General features: G+C 55.8%; 2 protein-coding genes across 4 annotated transcripts in view; one reads left to right on the top strand and one right to left on the bottom strand.

The window, feature by feature from the left end:
• EZR (ezrin) overlaps window positions 1-5,010 on the top strand; it is a 46,520-nt gene extending 41,510 nt beyond the window's left edge. For both annotated transcript variants that reach the window (XM_054570178.1, XM_054570179.1), the window contains exons 9-14: window positions 600-763; window positions 1,026-1,156; window positions 1,635-1,795; window positions 2,083-2,175; window positions 3,643-3,894; window positions 4,067-5,010. In XM_054570178.1, the coding sequence (XP_054426153.1) occupies window positions 600-763; window positions 1,026-1,156; window positions 1,635-1,795; window positions 2,083-2,175; window positions 3,643-3,894; window positions 4,067-4,231 (966 nt within the window). In that variant the 3' untranslated portion in view covers window positions 4,232-5,010. The remainder of the gene's footprint in view (window positions 1-599; window positions 764-1,025; window positions 1,157-1,634; window positions 1,796-2,082; window positions 2,176-3,642; window positions 3,895-4,066) is intronic.
• Window positions 5,011-5,889: 879 nt separating this feature from the next.
• Window positions 5,890-27,365, bottom strand: part of SYTL3 (synaptotagmin like 3) — a 56,333-nt gene continuing 34,857 nt past the window's right edge. For both annotated transcript variants that reach the window (XM_054568987.1, XM_054568986.1), the window contains 8 exons: window positions 23,177-23,308; window positions 18,005-18,183; window positions 13,046-13,148; window positions 11,582-11,752; window positions 9,609-9,714; window positions 8,575-8,674; window positions 6,949-7,154; window positions 5,890-5,999 (listed from right to left, as the gene is read on the bottom strand). In XM_054568987.1, the coding sequence (XP_054424962.1) occupies window positions 5,890-5,999; window positions 6,949-7,154; window positions 8,575-8,674; window positions 9,609-9,714; window positions 11,582-11,752; window positions 13,046-13,148; window positions 18,005-18,183; window positions 23,177-23,308 (1,107 nt within the window). The remainder of the gene's footprint in view (window positions 6,000-6,948; window positions 7,155-8,574; window positions 8,675-9,608; window positions 9,715-11,581; window positions 11,753-13,045; window positions 13,149-18,004; window positions 18,184-23,176; window positions 23,309-27,365) is intronic.

Here is a 27,365-nt window from a genome sequence, read left to right as displayed (position 1 = left end):
GAAAACAAGTGAGGCGGTGCCTTAACGTTGTCCCCACCGCCACAGAGCAGTGCTGTGTCCTCAGGTGTGTGCATGGCATGGGACACGACATTCCAGCGAGGGGAGCGGTTTGGGGAAATGCTTACAGGTTTGAAAGGGCGCAGGGAGGTGAGCGTGGGTAGGTGGGGTCTGAGGGGGACCGTCGTCCTGTGTGTCCGGCCACAGCGTGTGAACCTGGTCCCGAAGCTAACAGTTTGGCATCGAAGGTCCAGTGGTGGCCTGGGCAATGTGGTAGTAGCAATGGGAGGTGGCAGGTTGAGGCAGAGGAGACGAGAAGCTGAGAAGAACTTGCGAAGTCCAGGCAGGAACCGGGGCTGCGGCCATGGGTCGTGGGGACAGTGGGCTTCCTGAGGCCCAGTGGAGGAGCTTTGCTCCCAGGGTGCCACGCACCCGGCACCGGCACTGCGGCATCTCGTCCCTTGGGGCCGGTGGCTTAGTGTAGGAGCCTCTTTCCGGCCCCTGCTTCTGCTCTGCGGGTCCTTCTGGAAATGCGTCCAGCACCTTGTGCGGCCAGGCTTGGAGGCAGGAGCCGCCGCATCAGCGTCGGTTCTGTGCTTCAGGACTTCGTGTTCTACGCGCCGCGCCTGCGCATCAACAAGCGGATCCTGCAGCTCTGCATGGGGAACCACGAGCTGTACATGCGCCGCAGGAAGCCTGACACCATCGAGGTGCAGCAGATGAAGGCCCAGGCCCGGGAGGAGAAGCATCAGAAGCAGATGGAGCGGTGAGCGGGCTGTGGGCCCGGCGGCCCCTCAGGGAGCCTCACTGCGGGGTGGCGGGTGGCAGAGCCCGGGGTGGGGGCGCCGGGGGAGCAGGGGCCAGCAGGCGACCAAGAAGTGGTGGCTCCTTCCGACGGCTGGGGTGGTGACGGGCTGGCTTCAGGCCGACAGCAGCCGGGCGTGTGGCCGGGATGGCTGCGTGTTGCGGTGCGTCCACAGCACATGCCTCCCCCTAGGCTAAGCCTCCCTGGGCCCTCCCTGTAACAGGCAGCAGCTGGAAAACGAGAAGAAGAGGAGAGAGACCGTGGAGAGAGAGAAAGAGCAGATGATGCGGGAGAAGGAGGAGCTGATGCTCAGGCTCCAGGACTACGAGCAGAAGACCAAGAAGGCCGAGAAAGGTGGGCCCACGCTCTCCCGTGGCAGCCGTGTGTCCGGACAGACAGACAGCACACACACAGCCTGGAAGAACGTCCACCCACTGTAGTTCCCAGAACAGAGACTCGTAGAGAGACAGCATGAGATGGTTATTGGGACTGGGAAATGGTTTCACACGTCATCACCACTTGCGCTAAATGCTCTGTGGGCATTATCTTTTATAATTTTCCCTGGGCCCCAGGTGGTGACTACTGAGTTGTCCCGTTTTCCTGAAGAGGGTGTTAGGCTTTCGCAGGTGGAGTAGGTTGCCCGAGGTCGCAGGGCTAGGGAGCGGGCGCCTGACGGCAGGAGAGGGCAGGGCACGGTGAGCGCGCGCCGCGCGCACAGCGGGCAGGGACGCGAGAGGCCCCTCGCCCTGAGCCAGGCCCGCGGTGCCCCTGGGCGTTGGGGCAGGACTGCGGGGCGGGGGCCGGTGTGAGTGCCCTGGTGCTGCGCCCGCAGAGCTCCAGGACCAGATTCAGAGGGCCCTGCAGCTGGAGGAGGAGCGGAAGCGCGCGCAGGAGGAGGCCGAGCGCCTGGAGGCCGACCGCCTGGCCGCGCTGCGTGCCAAGGAGGAGCTGGAGAGGCAGGCGGCGGATCAGATAAAGAGCCAGGAGCAGCTGGTGAGGGGTCCCCCGGGTTTCGCGGTGCTGAATTATGGAGAGGCTGCCCCTGGGGACCGAAAAAGTGACACCTGCCTGACCATGATTTCTGTCTGGGCTGTAAAGTGATCTGCTTGCCCGTGTCAAGTAGCTGGCGGGAGGGGCCCTGCGGGGGCGGGGGGCCTGGGTGGCCCTGGCGGGGCAGTGGGGGCGTGGCCTCAGGCAGGTGAGGGGTGCGGTGGGGGGGGAGGGGCATGGCCATGCAGTCACAAACGCTCGCTGGACCGTTGTCGCATCGCCCCCCGCAGGCCACAGAGCTCGCCGAGTACACCGCCAAGATCGCCCTCCTGGAGGAGGCGCGCAGGCGCAAGGAGGACGAGGTGGAAGAGTGGCAGCACCGGGTGAGTGCCTTCGGGGCCTGTGGCGACACTGCCGGTGCCAGCGGTCCCCCTTAGACAGAAATCCCCACGGGGTGGCTCACCCCTGTGCACCCGCGAGGGCGGTGTGGTATGAGCATATTAACGGGGGACAAAGGACCGCTGTTCACTTCCGCCCGCTCTGCTCGGGCCACCCCGAACCGTTGAGCCCCACCAGCAGCCCCGACCAGGGACCAGTGTTGAACCGGGTTAGGTGGGGGTCCCCGGCAGTGACCCCGGGGGCCTGAAACGGGCCCTCCCCGGCACACCCCACCCCGCCACCGCCACCGGCTGCTGGGACATGCGGCCTGGCGCCAGGGCGGGAGTGACCCAGACCCGGGAGGTCTCCCTCTTGGGGGGCGAGTCTAGGTTCTGCCCCTTGTTCGCTGTGTGACTAGGGCGGGCGGCCCGCCAGTCTGGACCTCAGTTCCTTGTTGAGGATGGGGTCAGTGCCCACCCGTAAGGCAGCTCCAAGGCCCTGCTGTGCAGCGGGGTGGGCCGCAGCCTCCCTGGTGAGGACGGTTCCCCGCCGCCTCCGAGGGCCCCTCTCCCGCCGTGAGCCCGCACCCTCCAGGAAAGCCCAGGCCGCGGGGCCCCTGGGTGTGGTTCAGAGCACACGCCTCGGCCCCGCGTTGGCGGGCTCCACACCCCTCCCCGCTGCCCTTGTGCATGCTTCCCCATCGGCGGCAACCCCCTCGGGGACGCCTGGTGCCTCCCCCACTGGGCTTCACCCCACCCTGTCCCCCAGCCCAAGTTTTGCACAGAAGACTTCAGTCCTTAGGTTTTTGGAGAAAGTGCTGATTATAAAGTATTACGTGAGAAAAGTTGGTTACAAAACAGGTACACACTAAGCTCGCCTGTGCAGTCAGGGCAGCCACAAAGTGGGTGGGACTCGGCTGAGCACCCTGAGAAATGGCTGGACGGATTAGGGAGACGGGCAGAAGCGCCCTGAACACGGCGCTGGCGGGCAGCAGGGAGCTGGACGCACAGCAGCCGTGCGAGGAAACGGGCAGAGCCGCACACCAAGACTCCACAGTGGCTCTTCGCAGTAGCCAGAGGTTTTTTTCTTTAATAATTTTCTTTTCAAAAACATGTGCAGTGAGCATCACTAGGATTATAGACAGGAAAAAAAAGTTGCAATCCTTCGAGAAGCATCAAGCCCCTGGCGCCAGCTTCTCCGTGCTGGGGACACAACTGGTCGCTGCTCGGGGGACCGGGAGCCCCGGGCCCTACCAGGGACACTCGCGATCCACCCGCCAGAGTCTGCCGCCTCCGGCCCGTGCTGCGTGCAGCCTGCTGGCAGAAAGGGAGAAGGCGGGGGCAAGAGGGGGCAGACCCTCGCGGGCAAGGAGGGGGGCCTCCTTCGTCAAGAAACGGTCATTTGAGGGAAGTGGTCCAAAGGCAGGGCTCTGTGCGGGAGGTTCTCACCTGTCTGTCAACTTGCTTTCAAAGGCCAAGGAAGCCCAGGATGACCTGGTGAAGACCAAGGAGGAGCTGCACCTGGTGATGACCGCACCCCCACCCCCACCGCCCCCTGTGTATGAGCCCGTGGGCTACCACGTCCAGGAGAACCTGCAGGAGGAGGGTACAGAGCACAGCGGCTACAGCGCCGAGCTGTCCAGCGAGGGCATCCTGGACGACCGCAATGAGGAGAAGCGGATCACCGAGGCCGAGAAGAACGAGCGCGTGCAGCGGCAGCTGATGGTGAGGGCCGGGGGGCGGGGACCCCCCTTGGCTCCCCGGGGCTCCCCCGGCTCCCCCCGGAGCAGGCAGCTTTGGGCAGGGCAGCGGAATGAGCCTGCCAGCAGCGCCCGCTTCTCCAGGGCGGGGCGGAGTGGGGCGAGTGCGGCCTGACCCCTGCTTCTTGCCACTGCAGACCCTGTCCAGTGAGCTGTCCCAGGCCAGAGACGACAGCAAGAGGACCCACAACGACATCATCCACAACGAGAACATGAGGCAAGGCCGGGACAAGTATAAGACGCTGCGGCAGATCCGGCAGGGCAACACCAAGCAGCGCATTGACGAGTTCGAGGCCATGTGAGGGCCAGGCCGGCCGGCCGGGCGCCTCTGAGGGTCCCGCGCAGACTCTGACGCGTGTGTTTGTAGTTCTCTGTCTAGACCCCTCCTCGTCCTCCTGCGCCTTTCGAGAGAGAGTAGCTATTTCAGTGGGAAAATTCTGGGGCTGGGACCAGTGGGAGCTTCCCTGGTTTATTTTTTCCCATTTGTATCATAGTGCCAAACAGGCCTGATTTTTATTATTATTATTATTGTTATTATTATTATTGAATCACTTCCTGTCTTGGGCTTGGAGCAGGGCTGATGGAATTAAGGAGAGATGCCTGTGAAGTCTGAGTAACAAACTCCATGCTGGCATGTGCGAAGCGAGATTCCGCATAATTAAAGAAAACCGCATTGTGGCTTCTGTTCTGTGCCATACTTTCTTCTGTATTTGAAATTAGCTCTGATTGATTTGTACTTGATTCTATGAAGGATGCTTCTTTGTATATTTATGTTTCCCGAGGGGTGAAAACAGGCAGTTGCGCTCACACACACACGTGCACACACGGGTTCCCTCCCTCGCGACGAGACCCTGGGGTCGTTCGGGATGAACCACCCAGGAGGACACGCCACTCTGGGATCAACTTTTCTGGTTTTTTAACAGTCAGAAGGCGACACTGTTGGACTTACACACCTAATTAAGGATCAGCTTTAGAGTATAGTATTTATATATAAGCAACAATATGGGTTTGTAACATTAGTTTTAAAAAGGGAAAGTTTTGTTCTGTATATTTTGTTACCTTTTACAGAATAATAAAAGAAGTGCGTATTAAAAACCACACAGCCATGGCGCTTGATCTGACACAGTGCGAGGGCAGCAGCGACGCTGATGCGCTGCTGAAACCACATCTGGGGAAACGGCTCTCCTCCCCACCCCGGGGCCTTCGGGCAGGGAGGCGGCTCTGCGTGGTTCCGTTTTCTATCAGCACTTGAAAAGTGCACGCATGCTGTTGATCCCAACTCCAGCCGGGAAGGCACATTCTGACCTGGCGGTCGCCGGCACCCTCCCCCGCCCCCCCCCCCTCGCCGCCCCGGGAACTGTGGGGAGCCCTGAAGCGGCGGCTCCCGCGGGCTCCGCGTTGCTGTCTTCAGTTAAGGCGTTGTGTGCGGATGAAGCCTGCCCCGCAGACACGAACGGCGAGGCACAACATGACTGCCTGCTGGCTGGGTCTGTGCAGTCCTGCCAGCGACGCCTCGTGGGCTGGGTGGACCGCACAGCTGACCCACCCGCGACAGGAGTCTGCCCCATCCCTCTTGTCCCCCAGCTCTCATGGGGTTGGCTGACCTGTCCACCAGAAAAGCAGTGTCGTGCTGCAGAATGGGAGGGACCAGATACCCAATAGGCTCCAATTTTTAGTCTTTGAAACATACGTAACAAGGCCGTAATTTTCCCTAATGAGCACTGGGAGACAGAGGTAACCAACATTTATTTGCAATCGGGCCACACATCCCTCGGGTAACAGCGATCATCGCTCTCACATCAGTGTGCACAGAGGAGCGTGGAAGAACCTTGTGCTGCACGAAGGCCGTGGGCGGAGAGGGACCGTGCTCCAGAAGGCCGGGGCCAGCCGCACAGCCCCAGTTCATCCGCCGAGCCGTGGGCGCACGGGTGTGAGCCCGCTGCACACCGACACCCGGTCCTCAGTGCAGGATGAGGGTCATGTCTGTCCACAGGTTGGGGCTGGAAAGAACCTTCTGCCACTGAAGCTTTGAGGGTGCGCCTGGGCCAGTGCCTCCGGCCGGGTCTTCCTCTGTAACAGGCGTGAAACGACAAGTTAGGAACGACGGGCTTGGAGACCACCACCTTTCCCCTCGGCCTTTTAAAAAGGAGAACCAGCAAGAACTGTATAAAGTAACTTTTCACCTTAACACCATATTAAAACGTCCACCACTGGCATGTAGGAGAGGACCTCCCCACCCCCAACAAAACCGCAGGGACCTGAGGCCTCGAAAGCTGTTTGCTTCCCTGCTAGTTGGCCGTGAGGGGTGGGCAGGCTGGGTGGGTGGTTCTTAGCACTTTCCCGAGTGCGGGCATCCTGGACTGGGGGCCAGATTTGCTCCGGAGAAGTGGTCCCTCAGAGAGAGGGGGGTTTGTTTTGGACACTCTTCTGAAACACATTGTCATTTAATAGTGAGCCCTGTTTCTCCTCCTTGGTCCCCAGCTGGCCTTGGAGGTGCGTGCAGGTGTGCCAGTCAACACGGTGCCAGGGGGGCCCTGCCAGCAGCCAGCAGGAGGCCCAGGGCGCTCAGTCCCTGGCCCGCCCGCCCCCCCCAAACAAAACTCCTGCCGAGCAACACGGAAGTACCGCCCTTTTGTCCCTCTCGGAACAAAATACTTTCTGAATTGCCAGTTGTGTGGGTTAAGAAGATATTTTCCTTTAAGGAAATAATCTTCTTATGATTGATGCCAGGAACAAAAGCCAACACTGTACCCAGCCCATTTGGAGGCCTGTAAGTTTTGTTTCTTTCGCAGATCCTAAATCTGATTTAAATTGTTGAAATACTTTGCTGTATTATCACCCCACTGCATAGTGAGAGCGAGACAGTGTTCTCCATTTAGGGCAGGTCAGGCAGCTTCGAAGCCAGTTAAATCACCTGCCATGGTGGAAACATGACTTTTCCTCCCACGGCATCTGTAGAAGACCGTCTCAGAGGACCAACCATGCACTTGAGCCCAATAAACGCTTCCAAGAGACTTACCGGAGCCAAGCCTGGCCTCTCCGAGCAGGCGGTCGTTCACACCGAAGGTGGCCTTGTCCCAGACGGTCAGCTCCAGGCTGGACTGCCTCAGCTGAGCGGGGGTCACCCCGTCGAAAACGAAGGAATGCTTCCACTGGGGACACACCTGCTTCTTCAGGACGGGGGACCTCAGCCTCAGCGGTTGCTTGTCCGGCAGAGTGAGACAGCTGCGGCAGGAACAGGCGCAAACCCTCGGTACCTGGCCCCACGCAGGCCCCTGCCCCCGGGACTTGCTGATCTGTGAGACTGTCGGTGCTAAGAAAGGGGCTGCATCGGCCACAGAATAAAAACTCAGCACAGCGAAAGGGAAGGGGGGCCACGGGACTGGCGGCTAAGTGATCCCTCGCTCGGTGTTCTCGGTTTCGAGCTGAAATCTGCCCCAGGCCTGAGGGCGATTTGGGATTCTGAGGCCACGTGGGCCTCACCTTAACCCCCTCCTTGGTCGTCCACCACCAGCTGACAGCACACGTATTAGACCTGCCCCCTGGGACCTGGGTGCTGCACGCCTGTTATCTGTCTCATTTTATCCTCAGGAGACTAAATTCAGCTTGGCCAGGTAACCACACAGGTGAATGCCAAGGTGAGGACGAACTCGGCCCTATGCCGACTGGGGGGCCACCGTGTTTTCCTGGCGGCAGGGACTGGGATCTAGCAATTCTACATCGTGATGGTGTTTGCTTTACTTTTGAAAACAACACACCCGTGGTGAAGAACGAGCATGAGTCTGCTGTGTCCCCCACCTTACTGTTGGTCTAAGAGAGCCGTAAAGCTGAGGGAATGCGAATGGGGACCCAAAAAAACCTGGAATTACCTTCTGGAGGGCGGGCCCTCTGTAGGACAGACTTCCCTGCTAAGTGCACCAGCTGGCATTGTGAGAGGCTGCGCTCGGCTTCAGTGAATTTTTTTTGAAGACTTTCAACGAGTTTACCCATTTCATGATGGGTGATTCACCAGTGCGCCTGCCCACACCACACTGAGCGTTCAGCAGTTTTTGACCCAAAAAAGGCACGACCCCATGCCCCACCCTCCCTGTTCACCCACTCTCACCCCGAGTGACTTTTTTTGTTTCCCCGGATGAAAAAAGTCCTCAGAGGGCAATGTTTTGCCGATATGGAAGAGTAAGACAAAAAATGGCAGAAGCATTTTAGGCATCAAAATCGAGTTCAAAAACTGGTTTGAGCCGTGGAAAAAATCCCGATAGGGGTATTGCATCCAATGGACAGTACTTCGAAGGTGCCTGGCGTTTCAACGGGTGAGAAACAATTTTTAATAAATAAATTCCAGGGTTTTTGGGTCCCTCTTTGTATAAACACAACTTTTTCCACGTTCCGGCTCAGTCAGTAAATGCTGCCTCGCTGCTACAACAGGACGAATAAGATCCGGGTTTCGGGTGAAAATGTGGTGTTCAAGTCTACCCCACAGATTCTTGGAGCTCAGTCTTCAACATGACATGCTGGATTTTTGTAGGACAGCTAAAGTGCAAGTTTAAAATGGCTACACTTTTCGGTGTTTTCTACAGCTTCCAGGACCATGCCACATGTGTCACAGGAGACCAGTAAATAGCATTTGATTAAATCTAATACCTACCCCTTAACGAATGAGTTCAGGGTGCCACCTGAGCGCACAGGTAAATTCTTGGCTCCCAGCACCACCAAACAGAGTTGACCGGTACACGGTGGCTCCCCTCCTGCGCCGGGGAGCAAAGCCGGCACGTGAGTCAGCCCTCCTGGACGCGCACCGTCCCCCGCCCCGCAAACTTATAGCAAGAAGATGAGTGACGGCCCCCAGACCCCAAGAGCGGCCTGTGGTGAGGCAGGGCCGCCACGGAGGCTCTGTGCACCCCGCTCCCACACTCGTCCCACCGAACAGTCAGCGTGACCAGGGCAGGAGGGTTGGCCAGGATGCGGGGCAACCAGCTGCAAGGAGTCGAGGCCAATCCAAGGCGAGGGGGGAAGGATGCCGAAGTCCTCCTCTAGGGGGAGCCAGTGGTTTGGGGGAAGCGGGGGTCCCAAGACTCTTGTTCTAGGGGGCTGGAGATGACCAAAGGGTGCTCGTTGCTGGCCTGCTGGCCCAGCAAGCTCTTCCAGCCCAACAGGGAGCCACAAAAACGAAAGGGCATTGCACGTTCTCCCTGTCTGCACGCCCCACCGCCCCTTCCCGCACGCCCCACGCTGCCGAAGTTAGTTAACAAGGGCGTGTCGCTGGCCGGATCTCTTGCTGGGCAGCAGCTGCTCACGTGAGCAGGAGCCAGGAGACGTTCGCACGGAGCCTTGAGGCCCCGTGTCCCCCAAAGAGCTGAGAAGGGCCACAGCGGGACTGTGTTCACCAGGGAGACCACCTGAGCCAGCTCCTCGGGAGGAAGGAGGGCCGGGCTGGGGTCCTGGGGACCTTGGAGAGCAGGCAGCACGGGCCTGGCCCATTCGGGGTCACTGATCCCCTCCGAGCCATGGGTTCCGGAGCCCACTCCCCAGGCCGGGCTCCGCGGCTCTTGGCAGGACCCGTGGGTGGCAGACAGGAAATGGAGGAAACAGTGGCCCGCCCCTCAGCCTGCCTGCAGCTCCAGGCTTCGGGAACGGGGACCCAGGGACAGATGAACATTCATGGGGCTGGAGGCCACCTACCTCCTTGGGCTGCCTGGAGCCTGTCGGGCCCCGCAGGGAACACGAATTTGGCCCGGACTGTGAGTTCCCCGGGGTTCGGAGAAATGCTGTCTTCGTACTTTTCTGCCTGTGGGCGAGAGGCAGAGCTCAGAGGCTGGAGTCCCCAGCTCCAGGACCTTCTGGGGCCCTCTGGTTGCCTCAGCTCTGGCTGTAAACGTCCCCTCCGCCTTCCACCTCGCCCCTGCAAAGCCTCAGAGGGCCCCGGGGTGGCGTGGACATGCCCAGGGCGGGCTGCTCTCCCTTCCCTTCGCGGGGACTGCTCTCCTGCCCTTGCCGCCCTCCCTCCAGACACAGACGACCCAGCAGGCAGAGGGCTTCAAAAGCCCCGGGGCGTCCCCACACGTCAGCTGTAAAACACCTAGGTGCAGCCCGAGTTGGAAAAGGTAAAGAAAATCAAGATGCCCGCAGGTTCCACCTAGGCCGGCGCAGCCCTGAGCTTCTCTCCCGTGCCAGGGCCGCCAAAGGTACCAGAGGCTGGCAGGTTCTGGGCTCCGTGCCCAGGCCCGGGGTGGCCCTCCAGTCTGGGGAGTGTGGCCCCCTCCTTGTCCCCACCTCCCTGCAGAGGACACCCCCCTGCTTGCTCAGGTCGCTTGCCTGGCCACGAGTGACCGTGCCGAAAGGGAGTGAAGGCAGGCCCGGGGCAGCGAAGACCGCCATCCGCCGACCCTCTTGCCGTGGGGGGCGGGCAGGCCATCGGGAAGGGTCTCCTTCACTGAGAGCTGCCAGCAGCCAGGAGAGGGCGCCCACTTGGGCTCTGGAGCTTGGAGGCCGCGGCCGCTGCGGCCTCGGCCCCCGCCGCCCCCACCCCCGCGCGACTCTCCGTGGCCTCCCGGCTGCCCCTGGAGCGGGGTGGGGAGGCCTTGGTGCCAAATGTGATAGGCTGCCTCCACCCTCTGCTTCCAGGAACCCGTGCCAACCCCGTGCCAACTACGGGCCACAGGGCAGGCCCGTGAGCAGACACCCCAGGTCCGGCGCCGGGGCCACACCCAGAGGGACGCCTGCAGCCTGGCCCTTTCTGCTTCTAACCCGCTGGCCAACAGATGACCAGTTCCGGCAGCAGCCCTTCTCCTGAGAGCGGGACCCAGGGGGCGGAGGCGGGGCCAGGCGCCCCAGCACAGGGCCCCACAGGGAGGACTCGTCTGCAGGGAGCCCCCAGAGAGCCCCCACGGGCACGGTGGGGCCTAAGCGAAGTCAGGTGACCGGGGCCGGAGAAAGCACAGCCAGTGGCCGCTCTGAGCGTGGACCGAGGCCCCGAGAAGAGAAAGCGCTGGCGCCAGGGGCCAGAGGCCAGGGGCCAGGACAGGGGGGCCCCCAGGCTGTGGCCCAAGGCTCGAGCCTCTGCACAGCGGCACTGTGACCGATGGCCCCTCTGGAGTTGGAGAGGACAAGCGGTGAAACAGCGGGGCTGGCGCCGCCTGCGGTCACTTCCCAGGCGGTGACCCGGCGCCCGCCTGACCATGTCCGGTCCGGTCACGCTCACCTGTTGTTCCGGGTGAGCCCGGGGTGGGGAGGTTAGAAGGGACCCACTACAGCCCACACGGTGGGCTACGGTCCCATGTGGGCCAGGCTGACTGGCCACGGGTCGTGGGCTTCAGCTGCAGTGCCATCTCAGCTGACACTGAGTGACCCTGAATTCGGGGGGAGGTCACGAGCCAGCAAGGCCACCCCAGGGGGCCTGGGCACCTAGCCTGACCCGTGCCGGCATCCGGGCTACACCAAGGACGGGGCTGCACGGACACTTGAACCACCTGAGGAAGTGGGAGGCATTGGGCAAGCCCCTGGGGAGCTGGGCGTGGGGCCTCTTCTCGCCAGAAGCGCCTCCATAAGAACCCAGCCAGTGCGCACCACCCTCTTGGGTCCCAGGTTCCCCGGGGCAGCTTTTCTCATCTGGGTGGAGTGGGAGTGGGGTCGCCCAGCCCCAGACCGGACATCACCTTGGCCCGCAGCGGGTGCCAGCGGAAGGACTGTGTCGCACTGTCTTCGAAGTCCCACGTGGCCAGAGGGATGATCACTTCTCCAAGAAACACTCTCCGGGCGAGGGTGCCCAGGTGCCACACAGACACCTGCAACCGCCGGGTCGCCAGCTGGGTGGGCTCCACCTGGTACTGCAGGGGCGGACGGGGCGTCAGCCTGGCTCCCAGGGACACGCTCCCAGCTGGGAGGCGTCCCGAGGGGTACGCACTCTGCCTAGAAAACTAGACCAGCCGCTCTGGTCCTGCAGCCTCAACTGCCACGTGCCCGTTTCTCAGAGCCCGCAGAAGGCGGTTCCTGCACCCAGAACCCCGCCCCGGCGCCTTGCCCCAGGTCCTGTGAGTGCCCAGCGGGCTCAACAACGGTAATTCGAAATACTGATTTCTGCAAAACTCCTCGTGATTGCTCAGCATCTCCACCTTCCCGGAGTGGTCCCAGGTCAACCCCGTCTCAGGCCCCACCCACACCTGCTGAACCACAGGCCACTTTTTAAAAATCCTTTGGGGATCCCTGTGCAAATAAATTTTGAGAAGGGCTGCTTCTCCGCTGTGGGTTTGATGAGCCGCAGTTTCCCCATTGTTAACGAGCATCCCGATCCCTAGCTCAGAGGGTACATAAAGCACTCGGCCACAATAGGGGCAAAGAAAGCAACAGCTATTATTATTCAACAGACAGGACTCTTGTACCAGCTGCCCCTTCTCACCGAGGAAGGCGAACAAAGCCCTCTCCTTTCCAGTCTCGACACATGGGGCCCCTGGCCTCTCCGCCCTGACTGAAGACGCCCCCATGAGCCTGGACTGTTCTTCCCGTTCGGGGCCTCCCACGCTTGCTCTGCACACCCCACGCATCATCTCTGACGCTGCCCTGCATCCTGGGGAGCGGCGGTTGCTCCGTGCCTCTGCCCTCAGCCACAGACCGTATTTCTTAGCACCGAGGAAAGTGCAAACCCAAACGAGTCTTCCATAAAAGTTTTTTCATAAAATGACTTTTTTTTTTCCTTAGGAAGAAACGTGGGTTGGCCAGATACTACAATAAAGAAGCACTTTTACAAAGGCAAGTAACCCAGTAGCTTAATCTACCGGGTACCCTGCCAGAGAACACCCCTCTGAGGGTTATAAAAATTCAACAGGACAAACGGATTTGGAACACTGAGAGGCAGCCAGGTTCTTTCTGTTGTTGCTGTTGTTACCACTTACTTGGAAATCATTACTCGAAAGTCCAGCAGACTCTGCACTTCCCTTGTACAAAGGCTGGGATTTATTTTCTGCGCCTCGTCACTGACTGACAGGGCCCCACAGGCACGGGGAAGTGCCTGCACTTGCGTTCACCCGACTCGGCGCTCGGGAGGCGCCACGGCTGGACTCTGGCCCCATGTGCCCCGCCCAGGGCAGGAAGGCTCAGCACAGGAGTGTGTGTCCGGCAAGTACCTTCAAGGTCTCCTGAAAGGTTGGGTCCACCGTGTTCTTTTGGACTCCAGTCTTGCGTTTGCCCTGGGAGGACCTGTCAGGCAGCAGATAGGTCTTTACGTACCTAGTGGCCAAAAGCAGACAGAGCGAAGTGAAAGCTCAGGGCGGGCGGATGGGGAGGGAGTCCCGCGCCAGCCTTCTCTCTTCCCCGTTCGCTGCAGAACTGGGCACTGACGGACGGGGCCGCTGGCCCCCACTGACGGGGGGCAATGACATGCTGGGTACACGGTGTCTGTTTATGCCATCTTTGGCCGTCACCCTGGGGGATGTTCCGGGGGAGGTGCAGCTGCCTGCTCTCCTCAAGCCCCACCCCTGGAATCTGCATGGCCCGTCACCAGCCATTTGGGGACGACCATGGAAGCAGAGGCTCTCAGGGCTCCGTGGTGGCAGGTTCTTGGATCTACTGGGATGTAGAGGCCATGTGCCAGTTCGTCCTTCCTCCATCTGCCACTTCTTCCACCTGTCATTTCCAACCACCTCCCCAAAAAAGTGGAAATGGAAAGTGGATGCCTTACAGTGTGCCCCGCCTTGCGGGGTCCCCGCCCACCCTGACCGCTGAGGCCCGGCCCCCCGAGCCCTCTCTGCGGCCTCTGAGGACCGCGGCTCCACTGGCCCTGGCGGGGCAACAGAGGCCGTCTCTCCCCCAGCACCCTGCCCCCTCCCCCGAAATCCTGTTCCAGGTCGATCCCTCCACTCAGGTCCCAAGACTGCCCTCCCCGGCTCCCCCCACGGCTTTATCGGCAGCACTGCCCCCGCTGGTCCAGGCCCACAGGCTAGGGACAGGCTCCAGTTTCCCAAAGCAAGAAAAGAACAGTCACCCTCCCTTGACACGGGTCCCTTCTGGAGCTGCAGGCTCAGGTCTCTTCTTCCCTGTCAATCAAAGCCCTTGGGCAGGTACTCCAGGCTCCCTGCCGCCAATTGCTCACTGCTCATCTACTCTTGATTGATCGTTATCAGACCTCGCACATGTGAAACAGAACGTATGAAAGATACCTACACAGCTTAAAGGATTAACATAAAACACACACCCAAGTATCTAATTAGTTTATTGTGTTAAGGCGCCTGTTTCCTCACCTACCTCCTGACAGGTGTCTTGTCTGTCACCAAGAGGGGAGAATTGACATCTCCAACTATTACGGCAGAACTACTTCTCCCTTCGACTCTGTCAGCGTTTTGCTTCACATGTCTTGACAGGCCGTTACTAGGTGAATAGACATTTATACTTTTGCATTTCCTTGCTGTATCAGACCTTTTATTAATATAGAATGTTCTTTTATCTTTTGTGACCTTGCTGCTCTGATTTTGTCTGACATGGCATAGCCACCCCTGCTCCCTTTGGGTACTCTCTGCATGGGATATCTTCTGTCTGTGTCATTGGATCTACAGTGTGTCTCTTGTAGATGACAGGCAGTTGGATCCTATGTTTCTATCCATTCTACCAATTTCTTTCTGTCTTTCAATTGGAGCATCTAATTCATTTATGTGTGACGTAATTACTAATAAGGAGGAACTTACTTCTGCCATTTGTTTTTCGTTCCTCTCTGCCTTACAGTGTTTGTGTTCCTCATCTCCAGCATTGTTATACTCTTTTTCTCTTCAGTTGATTATTTCACAGTGAAATATTTAAATTCCTTTCTTATTTCCTACAGCTATTCTCTTCGCGGCTACCAAGAGGGCTGCATCTGCTCCCCTGAAGCTGTGTACTCTAATTTGAATTTACGGCATTTTCACTTCAGTAACATGAACAGACTCTGCTCCTTTCCAGCTCCATCCTCATCCCTGTCCCTTGTCGATGCCACACAATGACATGTTTATGCATCGTGCGACCAAAAACACAAATGAATTCTTTTAAATGCATTCATGTCTTAAATAATATCAAAAACCAAACATGATGTTACAAAGGAAAGTTATAATAATAGGAGACTAATAATTTTTCTACTGTATTAGTCCCTTTAATCATGTGAAAAGCAAAGAGTGGAACTGCACGCAGGTATCATTGCCACAGTGATGCTGGCTTTTATAACTGCCTGTGATTTTCCCCTTACAGAGATCTTTATCTCGGACTAGCGGCCTTTCTTCCATCCTGCCCGCCCGCTTTTGTTTGTCTGAGAATGTCTTCATTTCTCCCTCGCTTTTGAAGAACAGTTTCGCTGGATATAGGATTCTTGGCTGTTGAGTTTTTCCCCTTTCAGCACTTTGAACACGTTGACCTTCTGGCCTGTAACGTTTCTGGCGAGAAACCTGCGGATGCTCTTCTTGAAGATTCGCGTCTCTCCTGCTGCTTCCAAGGCTCTCTCTGCCCTTGTCTTTCAAAGTTTGGCGATAGAGTGTCTCAGGGTGGGTCTCTTTGAGCTCATCTGACCTGCTGTTCAGTGGGCTTCTTTGATGTTTATACTCCTGTATTTCATCAAATTTGGGAAGATTTCTGCTCTTTCTTCAAATACTCTCCCTGCCTCTTGCCCTCTCACTTCTCCTTCTGAGAGTCTGCCGGGCAAACGCAGGTCCGCTTGATGGTGCCCCTCAGGCCCCTTAGATTCTATTTGCTTTTCTTCAATCTTTTTTCTTTCTATTCCTAAGACTCAATAACTTCCATTGACCTTTCTTCAGATTTGCTGATCCTTTCTTCCCATCTGCTCATATCTGCCTGCAAATCCCAGCAGTGCATTTTTCATTTCAGTTATTTGCATTTTCAGCTCCAGCATTTCTTTTTGGTTTTTTAGGATTTTTTCCTCTCTCTTCATTGATATTTCTACCTTGTTCGTACATCATTTTCTTGACCTTCTTCACATCTTCCTTTAGTTCTTTGAACATCTTGAAGACAGTGTTTTAAGGTCTTTGTCTAGTAAACCTACTCTCGGATCTTTTTTAGGGATAGTTTCTTTCTATTTATTATTTCCCTTTGAATGGGTCATACTTCTCTGTTTCTTTATATGTCTTCTTATTTTGGTGGAACATTGGACATTTGTGTCTAATAACGTGTTAACTCTGGAAATCAGAACCTCCCGCTTCCTCAAGGTTTGCTGTTTTTTGTTATTGTCTTGTTTATTGGTCCTTGCTGCAGATCTGCTTGAGATGTAAACTTACGGTCTTCTCAGGTATTTTTCTGAGCCTGTACCTTTTCCTGGGCATGCATGTATATTTTCTAATTTTCCTTGTATATGAGGTTTGCCTAGAAGGTATCCAGCCATGTAATATGAAAAATAAAGACATATATTGAAGAAGATACAAGAAACAGTGTACATAGGACAATGATGCCTCAGTCCTCTCCAAAGTAGGCTCCTTGGGACCTCACACCATTCTCCCAATCGCCATCAGCTGCCCTATCGTATTTTCCTGAATCTCATCAAATCTCATCAAACCATCTGAAATCTCTTCCCTTTCAAAGGTGGTTTTAGTTTTGGGAAAAGCCAGAAGTCCCAGGGAGCCAAATCTGGGCTGTACGGGGGCTGAGTCACCTGGGTGATTTGATGTTTCACAAAAACACTCTGCACCAGATGTTACGCATGAGTGGGCGTGTTGTTGTGATGAAGCTGCCAATCACCAGCTGCCCAGAGCTGCGCCCTCTGAATCATCCGAACAGTTTCTATGGAAGAATGTTCAAGCTTAACGCAACATTTGATACAGATTCATTGCTTTATTCACTCACTCATTTTGAATGCAAGGGCCATACAGTACACGTGCCCACTCAGCGGCATCTACCGCGCCCCTGACTACAGTGAAGTCATCACTGTTCACACGTGCGCATTCCAGTCCGCTCGCCTTGGCTGCCAGGGTACCCCAATGCCACAAAAACTGTTCTCGTTATATCAACAATGGCTGAACTTTTTCTGGACCGACCTTGTAGGAAGTTCATTTTGAACGTCCTAGACTGTAGTATCTGGCTTCCAAAAGGGGAAAAAGAGAAAAATGAAACAGGGAGACAGATAAGGGCACTGGCCCTTAAAAACCTGGAAATCACATCAGTCAGAGGAGGGGGCGGAATGGCAACAATGGGAGGAGATGAAACGATGGCTGTGTGCCTCTTTGTGTACACCCCTGTGATCAGAAGCAGCCATCAGCAACCGGGAAACACAGCCCTGCTAGCTGGAGGACAGCGTCCTTTTTGCCCCCGCCGCCCCCCCCCCCCAATCCTGGAGCTGTGTGCCAGCTGCCCTAGGAACACACGCAGAGCTGCCCTCCAAGGGCGGGGGGCGCAGGGCGCAGCTGCTACTGTGCGAGAGCTGAGATTGACCAACATTCACTCCAATTTACCACGGAAGCCTCCTGCTGGAAGTTGCGAGCCTTCAAAAGACTCCGGAGTTCCAAACGGTCACATCAGGCAATTCTGCCAGTGCCATTACTGTCTATGTGGGGAGACGGGTTCCTGCTGCTTCCGACCTACTCTGCCATCTTTCAGATGACAGGAAGTGCACAGGAGGGAAGCCCTAAATGGCTGATAGTGGATAAAAAGTTGTTTATCTTTGTTACTAATCAAGGAAATGTGTGTTAAAAGAATGACGCAATACCATTCATATCTCTCAATTGGAAAAAATTTAATCTGTTTATGGATTGTGTGAGACAGGATTTTAATTTTATTTGTCCTATATGGAAAGTCAAATTTTCTAGCACCATTTGTGGAAGTTCACTTTTTCTGCAATGATTTCTAGGAGCCTCTTCTGGATTATGGAAGTCCCCCCACCCCGCACGCTAAGGTCTGTATCTGGACTTTCGATTCTGCTCTAATAGCCTCTTCGTCTAGCTTTGCATCAGTATCACATTGTTGGAATTACTGCGGCTTTGTCATAATTCTTAAGGTAAGTCTGTTTATTTTATGTCTTTTTTTACTTTTACAATCGTCTTGGTTATTCTTGGACTTTGCATGTAAACTTTAGAATCCATATGTCTACTAGCTTAAGTCAAAACATAGAAAAAGAAACTTACGGATTGCACTTTTTCTTCTTTTCCTCTCCATACGCAAGGTTCTTACAGGACTCAATGCAGACTTCTAAAGAATGGGTTTTGAAGCAATACCGAAGGGCCAGTTCTATTTCTCCAGTGACATTAGCGTTGTCAAAATTGCCCATCTCTGTACAAGTGCTATTAATGCTAATTAAACTTCCCTGAAATAAAAATAACAGGGATAATAAATTACTTCACAGTTCATTCTTTTGCAGTTCTGATGTCAAGATATCAGATAAATCAAAATGCGCACGGAGCATGCACCCTGACTCACAGGGAGTTAGTAATGCACTGGCTTGTTCTTTGCCAAAAAGTTGCCACATATTCCGTTCTAACAAGATGGGGAACCCTCACTAGGTCTTGTCTTGCCCAGACCTGGTCTTTGCCCAGCAACAAAGGTCACGCGATCTTATTTGTTTTTTAAAAAGTTTTTAAATCATCATCCGAGGATATGTTTTATTGGTTTTAGAGAGAAAGAGGAAAGGGGTGTGCGCATAGATCGGTTGCCTCCCGCATGTGCCCCAACTAGGATCGAACCTGCAACCTTTCGGTGTACAGAACAATGCTCCAACCAACCGACCTCCCCGGCCAGGGCTGAGCTGTGTCATTTTAAAAATTTGCCAAAGTGATCCCAAAATAGTGCCTGCTTTAATTTTGCACTGATTTAACTATTTGAGACGTCGGAACGTTCCCCCATTTATGCCGATTTGTATTTCTACTTTGATACTAATTAGAGCTTTAATGAGCTTTTTCTAGCCCCCGATTTCCTGTTCCTTAGAGAAGGGAAATGTCTCTCAGGGGAAGGCTGCATCTTTGGGCGGAAGCGATAATCGTTTATTTGCGTTGGGGGAGGGGGTTTCGTTTCCTCAAACTCTGGCTCAGTCTAAAGGGAACAGGCTAGGATTAAACACGTAAATATTCAGTCTCGTGATGAACGCTGGGGGCGCTCAGAGGCGACTTCAGAAGAAAGAGAGAAGGGGGGATAGAGAACCTGTCCCAAGAAACAGACTGTAAGTGAGATGGATACACCCACCTGCATCCCCTCACCCCAGCATCTTTCCGCCGACTTGCCAAGGTTTTCTACGTGTGCACCGGCCCCAGAGGACTGAAGCTGGACCAGGAGGTGGGGTCAGGAAAACCACTCGGTTTAAGACGTCAACCAGTCCGGGATCGTACAAAAAGCCTGGGCTTTGACTCCCTCTGCGAACCTGTTTTCCCTTCTGTGAAATGGTGCTAGCACATAGTAGGCTTTCAATCGATCACAGCCATGCCAAGAATGAAGCCAACCTTCCCCAAACGTTTAACGAGTGCCACTGAAGGAGCAGGCGCTGCTCTGGGCACTGGGGAATCACCGCAGACAGTGAACTGCAGATGAGCCGGCTGCGCGGCCGAGGTGTAAGAAGAGGATTCAACACGGAGCAGGTGCGGGCAATAGGGGAGCAGGGGGCTGACCTCCCTGAGGAGGTGACCTTGGAGCGAAGGCTCGAAGGAAGGGAGCGAATGACCTTGGGGCCTGGGAGAGGCAACAGCCACAGACGCGCCCCAAAGCAGCTGTGCGTCTGACATGGTCAAGGCCAGCGCGAGGCCAGTGTGGCTGGGCGAGGGGCACAGAGGGCCAGGGGGCCCGCCAGGCGGGGTCTGCTCCCGCCAGCCCGCGGACCCTCTGTGGGCAGCCTCTGCCTGTGCGCTGGCTTCCGGCACACAAAGACGGGACTCTGCCCCGGGGCGGAGCTGAGAGTGCAGTCTAATGGGGCTCTGAGCAGTTCAGGGACAGCGTTAGCCTCTGTGGTCCGTGGGGTCCTCCGCCACCTGGGACAGAGGCAAACTGTAACGGGGCACAGCCAGGGCCCCCCAAAGGGTATTTGTAACGGGGCCCAGAGATTGGGGTGTCCAAGAAAAACATTCTCCCCACCCCAGGGCGGGTCGCCATGGGGGATGGGAGCCTTGAGCAGGGCCATTGAGAAGTCAGTTTGCATGTCAATAACAGGAGAGCTTCATTCCTCATATGCAAAGAGGGTTATTTTGTATATCATCAAAGCTAATCGGGAAAGTTTAAAAGACTTAATGCAGAATGTAACTGGAGAGGAGGAGGAGAGACAGGGGCAGGCAGAAGAGAACAAGGGACACGGTCTCTGGGGGAACAATGTGAAGACCACGTGGGAAGGAAGAGGGGAGAAAGGACTCCTGTTCGTAGGCCATGAGAAGGTGCCCCATAGTTAAGGATTAAGAGCTGGAGATCGTGGCGACGCAGCGGACGGTGCTGAGGCCCGCGAGAGGCCTGCGCAGCCGAGCCCCGGACTTCTGTTCTTTTCTTTCTTCTGAAGGACGGTGCCCTGACTGGCCTGACTGGGCAAAGGGGGGAAGGCAGGACGGTGTGTGCGCGCTGGTGATTGTTTTAAAGGGATTTTGAGGTTTAAGGGCGACATTTAGCCATTAATCAAACCCGTGTAACTTTTGAATAAATAGTTCCTTTCCTTTTCACCAAACTCTGCCATTCAGAGCCGTAATTCCAAAGGTGGCGGGCAAAGGACCCATAACCGAGGGACCTCGAGGAAGGGGGTGTTGTTTCGGTAATAGCATCTGGGCACCTCCCCCCCCCCCCCCCGGTCCATTTGTTCGGGAACAAAACGACCCTCGTGAGTCTTCCAGGAGCTCCTGGGGTTGCCCCTACGTCTCACACCCACCACAGGCCTCAGCCCCAGGGGAGAGTGTTCCAGGGCGGCCCTTGCCTACCTGGCCCTCAGTGCTTTGATCTTTCTGAATTACTCCCAAGCATGAACAACACCGAGGCCCGAAGGAAGGTGCCACGCCACCTGCCAGCGTGAGGTCTCGGAAACAACCTGGGCTGGGACGGTCCCAGACTCGCAACCTCAGGGCACCCGAGGAGCCGAGCGCCAGGCTCCGCAGCGGCAGCTCGTCCCACTGCATGTCCCAGGGCAGGTGGCTGCGCTCAGCGGGAGCCGGGAGGGGCCCGCTAGAGGACTTGTTTGTGAACCGCATTTGTGTTTGAGAGCGCCCTGGCCCTTGACCCACGTGGACGCACCACCCTGTTTGAGAACTGGATGCAACCAGGGGGCGCACAGGGGCACTGGCCGGTTTGGGGGAGGGATCCCCGTCCTGGGGCGATTCCAGCACGCCCGCTGCCCAGACCAGGCTGTCCGACAGAGACGCAATGGGGCCCGTAGGCCATTTAAATTCTCTAGGGGTCCCATTTTTAAAGTTCTTAAGTTTTTTTTATTTTAAGATTTCGTTTACTTATTTTTAGAGATGGGAAGGGAAGGAATAGGAGAGGGAGAGAAACATCAATGTGTAGCTGCCTCCCGAGCGCCCCTTCCAGGGGCCTGGCCCGTAACCCAGGCTTGCGCCCTGACTGGGAATCAAACCGGCGACCCTCTGGTTCACAGTCTAGTGCTCAATCCACACACCAGCCAGGGCAAGGGGTCGCATTTTTAGAAGTAGAAGATCATTTTAATATTACATTTTATTAATGAAATACATCCAAAATACTCTCATTTCGACAAAACTCAATCTAAGAGTTAGTGAGACATTTTACATGTTTTTATATCTCGGTTTGGACCAGTCATATTTCAAGTGCTCAACAGCCGCCTGAGACTAACAGCTACCAGACCGGACAGCCCAGCCCTGGGCTGTTGAAGACCCTTAACGATGGCACACGCTTCCCAGTGGGAAACTGCCGGCGTGCGGCCAGCGTTCTCAGACCTCACCGCGCTCCTGCTGAGCTGCAGATCCTGACCCAGGAGGGCAGGGTGGGCCCGGAAAGCCGGCTTTCTGACAAGCTCCCAGGTGACTGTGGAGCTGCAGGGCCCCTCATTTGGAGCCGCGAGGGCCTCACAGTGGCTCTGATGGGTCAGGATCACGGGCGAAGGTGAGGGACGGGAGCCGCTCGCGGGCAGTGGAGGGAGCCGCGGATGCCGGCTGTCCTCGCTGCTCAGGGTGGCCCGCCCCGCCAGGGTGTCCGAGAGCGCCACTGGGCATTCAAGAAGATGGGGAGAAAGGGTCCCTTTCTGAAGCGAACACCGTTTCCCGTAAAAAACACAACCCCTGCGGCACAGAGAGGGTCAAGGACTTACTCTGGGTCCCCGCTCCTTGCCGTTGAAGGAGCGGGAGTGTGAACCAAGAAGCTGGCTTCCAGAAGCTGAGCTCTTCACCTCAGGGTTATGCCACGCATTTCCTGCATTCGTTTCATGCTCAAAGCAACCCCGTGAAATAAAAAGAACACGTCTGGGACTACTGTCTTGAGGACTCTGAGGGCTAGAGAGTTTTCGTGGTCACGGAGTGTCCCTTAGAGAGCTGTGGCCATCACCGAGGCCGTGTGACCCTTCGCCCGAGGATCTATCAGACAATTATACCACAATTTTAGGCATAAAGTAAGCATTGGTTTAATGCTTTTAAATAAGAAAATGAATAAATAAAAGGCCTGCCTACAAACAGACCCTACACTTAACACATCACAAAGCAATCTTGAGAAAGAAGACCAAAGTTGGGATCAAACTACCTGATCTCAAAACTTCCAACAGACAGTGTGGCATCGATATTCAAGGGCAAAGAGGTAGTGGAGCAGAATAGAGAACCCAGAGAAAGTTCCACACTTTTCCCAACAAAGCCACTACAATCAATGGAAAAATAAGAGGGGTGGGTTGTTTGTTTTTAAATTGTGCTAGAATAACTGGGTATCCACAGGGGAAAAAAGTGAACCTCAATCTCTACCTTACACCACTCACAAAAACTAAGGAGTTGCATCAAAACCCACATACAAAAGCTAAAGTTTTATGACGCTTCTGGAAGAAAACACAGGAGTGTACCTTCACGATGTGCGAGTAGCCAAGAAAGAGAAATAACCACAAAAGAAAAAGTTGATTAATTAAACTTCATCAAAATGAAAAACTCATCCAAAGACACCATTATATATTATTAATAATGCTCTGTATTCATAAAGGTGTTCACAATATGTAAAAAAAGAAGAGCGAGGTCTCCGCAGCTCCCAGCCTAAGGAAAACATCTTTTCAGGCTCTGGGTCATGCCCCACGTCACCCCACACAAGACGACCCTCACTCCTGCCCTTGCCCACCATCCAATTCGATATCATCGTGACAGCCACGCCTCCCATGTCAAGGGCAACAAACGGAGACTCACCTGCCTCGAGCCTCCTGAGAAGGAAGGGCTGGGCGTCGGATGGGATAAGAGACCTTGCTTCAAAACGGGGTCGGTAGGGTGTTTGGGACTCTCTGGATTGAGAGAGATGAGGATATCTGGTGCGCTCACCTTCTGGAAAAGAAAATGCAAAATGAAACATATAGTCTGCATCCCAGTTTGCCTTTGTTCAAACAGGGTGGCTTCAGCAAGTGCTTGGACCAGCAGCTGCATCCTCCGCCGGAGGCCCACGCGGGGGGCAGGGGGGCAGGGGCGGGGTAAGGGGCGCACTTTCAGCCGGGAAATGCACACGCTGGCCCCCCGTGGGGCCTCGGGCAGACGTCCCCAAGCTTTGGGGTGGTCACGGACAGGAATGGGTGGGTTACTTAGGGATTAGTAAAAGCCTTAAAGAAACTGAAGTCCACATTTTGGGCTTAATAATGATCCTGGCATTCAATCACATGAAATATCATATTCACCGAATAGACAGAGTTTTAACTGAGAGAGAAAGGGGGGAAAAATCAAAATATATCTCTACATCTCATAAAAATACTTTTTATAAGAAGTGGGCACTTCTGTAATGTGTACAGCTGTGCTCTCCAATGAGGTAGCCACTAGCCTCATGTGGCTATTTAAATGCAAGTCCCAATTAATTGATACCCAATAAAATGAATAAATGGCGCTCCCTGATCATACTGGCCACGTGTCGAGGGCTCAGGGGGCACAGGTGCCACGGCCAGCAAGCTGTGTTAGTGCCGGGGTAGACAGCAATCGCGGCGGGCAAGGGCCGGAAGGCTGCTTCCAGGTGAAGACAGCTTCTGAATCAAGGCTTTCTTTTCTTTTCTTTTGTGTGTGTGTGTGTGTGTGCTGGCTTAGAAATAGAATTTGAAAATACAAGTCACACCATGGTCATAATTTTTAGGAATAAAAAACTAAGTGAGAAGTTTAGAGAACAAATGAAAAAAAAAAAAAAAAGACTGCCTCCAAATCACTGCTTTTGCCCTCCCTCCTCAGAGCACCGACTCGGTCCCGCCGACATCTGTCAGGCCGCTCCACCTCCAAACCCGCCGCCCTGCGTCCTGCGTGCAGGACTTAAGATAAACACCCACTTGGGTATCAGAAAAATACCCAGCTGGGCTTGGCCAATAATACAGGTTCTGAGCCAAGTTAAACGCCAGCTGAAAAGCCGGCCCCGCTCCTGGTGCCATCAAAAAGCTCGGCGGTCCTGCAACCTGAGGATCAAGCGCCTTAGTGGCTGAAACCCTGCTGGCTCCCTGTCCCCCGCTGCTCAGCCTTCGAGGCATGGCCAGCAGGGGGCGATGTGCAGGGAATCCTGGGGGTGGGGGCCCGCGGAGTGCTGTTCCTTAAGATTTCAGGGGTCCGTGAGAACACATCCCGAGACGCAAGGTGCATAGAGTGAAATGAAGTCCACCCCACCTCTGCCCTCAGTCCCTCTCCTCAGACATAGCCCCTCCTAACAGATTTTATTTTTGTTCCTTCCTATTTAATAAGTGTGTGTTTTTATGGCCAATATAGATCAACCACAGATTAATGGGAGGTACAGCAGAATCACCCTGGAATGCACATGAAACTCGAAAGGAGAGGTAAGAAGGCTTCGTTTCTTGAAGAATCCTGGCCCAGCTGCTGGAGTGAACATTTCCAGAACATGTGGCTCAAATTTAAGTGACACAGAAGAGGTCCTGAGCCGTTCTCTCATTAACATCCCGGAGTCACCACGTGGCTTTAAGAAAATGATCTACTATTTCTGCGCCTCGCTGCCAACACCTGCAGACAGGTGCCAACATGCCCCACGTCTAAAGGGCAGGGCGCTGCGTGCTCGGTGGGGACAGAAGCACCGCAGTGCCCCGACGGAACGCAAGCGCCGCTTCCGTGAGCTCGGCAGCCAAGGCACGTGTCACCGCAGTCTGACAAGTGTCCTTCCTAATGGTGTGCTCTTTATGTTCCAACCCAGGAATCACTTAGCATGCATAGACCATGCCATGACCTCCACGTCCTCCCTAAACACTGGCTAAGTTGCTCCTTAACACAGTCACATCCTCAAGTAAGGCGGGGACAGAGAACGCCCGCAAGAAGTTGTAGGCGCGTCCAGCTAAGGGCATGGCAGTGACGTGGATGCTCGCAGGACAAAGTGTCTGCCCCGTGGGGCCTCCGCAGCCGGGGCCTCTCCTTGTCCCTTCTGCCCTGGGACTCCCCGTCCCATCAGACAACCTTGCGATCGCCCGGCAGGCTTGTGCCAGGTGCGCACGCAGCAGGGAAGGGGAGCGCCGCGGCCGCCGGGTAGTGTTCGCTTCCAAAAGCCAAAAGCGAAGCGTGTGGACGCCGGGAACGTCCCATCACATGGCAATGACGTCAGTGCTGGGGAAGAGGCAGGTGCGCACACTTTGCTGGTGTCTCTCCTGGCAGATGCTACACGCGTGGCGCCCGTAGCGGGCTCTACCTGGCCCTGCCGCCTCCTGCTACGTACACCCTCGGCCGCTTCCCTGCCCCGGGGTCCTCATCTTTAACGGGACAGTAGTAGCACAGACCTCGCAGGGCTGTTTTAAGGATTAAAAGTTAAACACGGGAACAGGGCCTAGCATGCCCTTGACCCCTCATGTTAGCCTCAGAGGCTTCGGCCTGCCCGGACGAGGGAGAGAATTATTTGTGCTTCCAGAACCACCTTTCTGACCCCTTCTCCCCAGTAGCGCCTTGCTTGTCCTCCTTGTGCATGGCACATAATGAAGACGTGAACAGGTTGGAATCTGGAATCATACAAGCCTGGTTCTGCTCCTGGCTCTGCCCTTATGAGCTGTGTGACGTTAGACAAGTTGGTTCACCTCTCACTAACACTCAGGTTCTAGATGTTTATCACGGAAGGAATGCTATCTTTCTCGGGATTTTTGCAAGACTGACGTGTGGTAAGCATAGAATGAACGCCACTGTTGTCCCTGGAACACAATGCTCCCGGGGCGCATGGTCGCCTCTCCTGTCTGCTGAGGCAGGGACGGCCGCCGGGGCGGGGCTCACCTGCACCCGGAGAAGCCGACAGGAGCGCGCTTGTTTGCACTTTGGGGTTGCCAAGGCCTTCCACATGCATTTCCACGCTCTAGAACCTGCGCCTACGGTGAGGTCCAAGGCCAGCAGTGCCCGAGCTGCTTAGCAAGGCCTCTGGGCTTCTGCGTCTCACGCCAGCCCTGGGGCAACTGAATCACAACCCGCTGCCGAGTCTCCCGGTGACTCGGAGCGCCCGGAAGCCGAAGATTGCTGCTCCGGAGTCAGCCTCCAAGCCAAAGCCGCCCACCACTTTCTGGTTCTGTAACCAGGGTCATGTGACATAATCTCTCCAAGCCTCAGTTTCTCTAAATGTAACAGAAGTGAAAACAGAGCCAAATACCGACCTTATCGGCGTAGCGTGAGGATAAAATGAGATAGTCCAGGTAAATCTTTTAGTTCAGAGCCTGGTGCATAAGAAGAAACGCTGGCAATTTAGATCCTATATTTGGATCACTTTGATGGCAATTCAGATGCTACATTACCTCAGGGGACCCTTACAAGAAGCCTGTGCCTTGTGAGGACGGGGGCTTTTCACGGGGTGCTGAGGCCCGGGAGTCCGGGGCCCTGCCTGGGGGGAGGGCAGCCGTGCGGGCAGGTTCTGAAATCTGGAGCGTGTGTTCAAGTCCCTGCGGGAGCGTGAGGCTAACCCCCTCCCTTTGCCTAAAGCACAGTCTGTCGGGGGGACCTCTCGGATGGCGTCACAGGAAAGGGGGGCCCGCCCAGCTAACCAGCGCAGCCACGCCAACCCTGTAACCAACCAGCAGTGGCACCTGCCACAGCCAGGGCACCTCCGCTGCACTGGCCCCCAGAGCTCCTGATCGAAGGCGTCTCGGGCTTGGAGAGCCCAGTGGAAAGCCAGAGCAACTCTTTCCCTACGAGCACCTCCTCGGTGACTCCTGTGTTGTGGTCTGGAGACTGGGAGAGAGTCACCCTCGTGGCTGCGTCTGATGACACCAAACTGGGCTTTCGAGCGGACGGGGACCAGGACGGGTGTACGCAGAGGACGCTGGAGGCGGGACGGGGACTCAGACGTGCTCTCGGCGAGGGCATCTGCAGCCCCCCACAGTCGGGCAATGTCGGTCCCGCTGCGGCCCTGAGGCTCGTTCCGGGGGCTCGGAATTAGGGCTGGAGCCTTTGC

The sequence above is a fragment of the Pteronotus mesoamericanus genome, unplaced genomic scaffold, assembly GCF_021234165.1.
Source record: "Pteronotus mesoamericanus isolate MK-2021 breed Mesoamerican mustached bat unplaced genomic scaffold, CSHL_Meso_final contig_20, whole genome shotgun sequence".
Taxonomy (NCBI): domain Eukaryota; kingdom Metazoa; phylum Chordata; class Mammalia; order Chiroptera; family Mormoopidae; genus Pteronotus; species Pteronotus mesoamericanus.
Note: the sequence above shows the minus strand (reverse complement) of the source record. Positions and strands in the feature narration are given on the sequence as shown.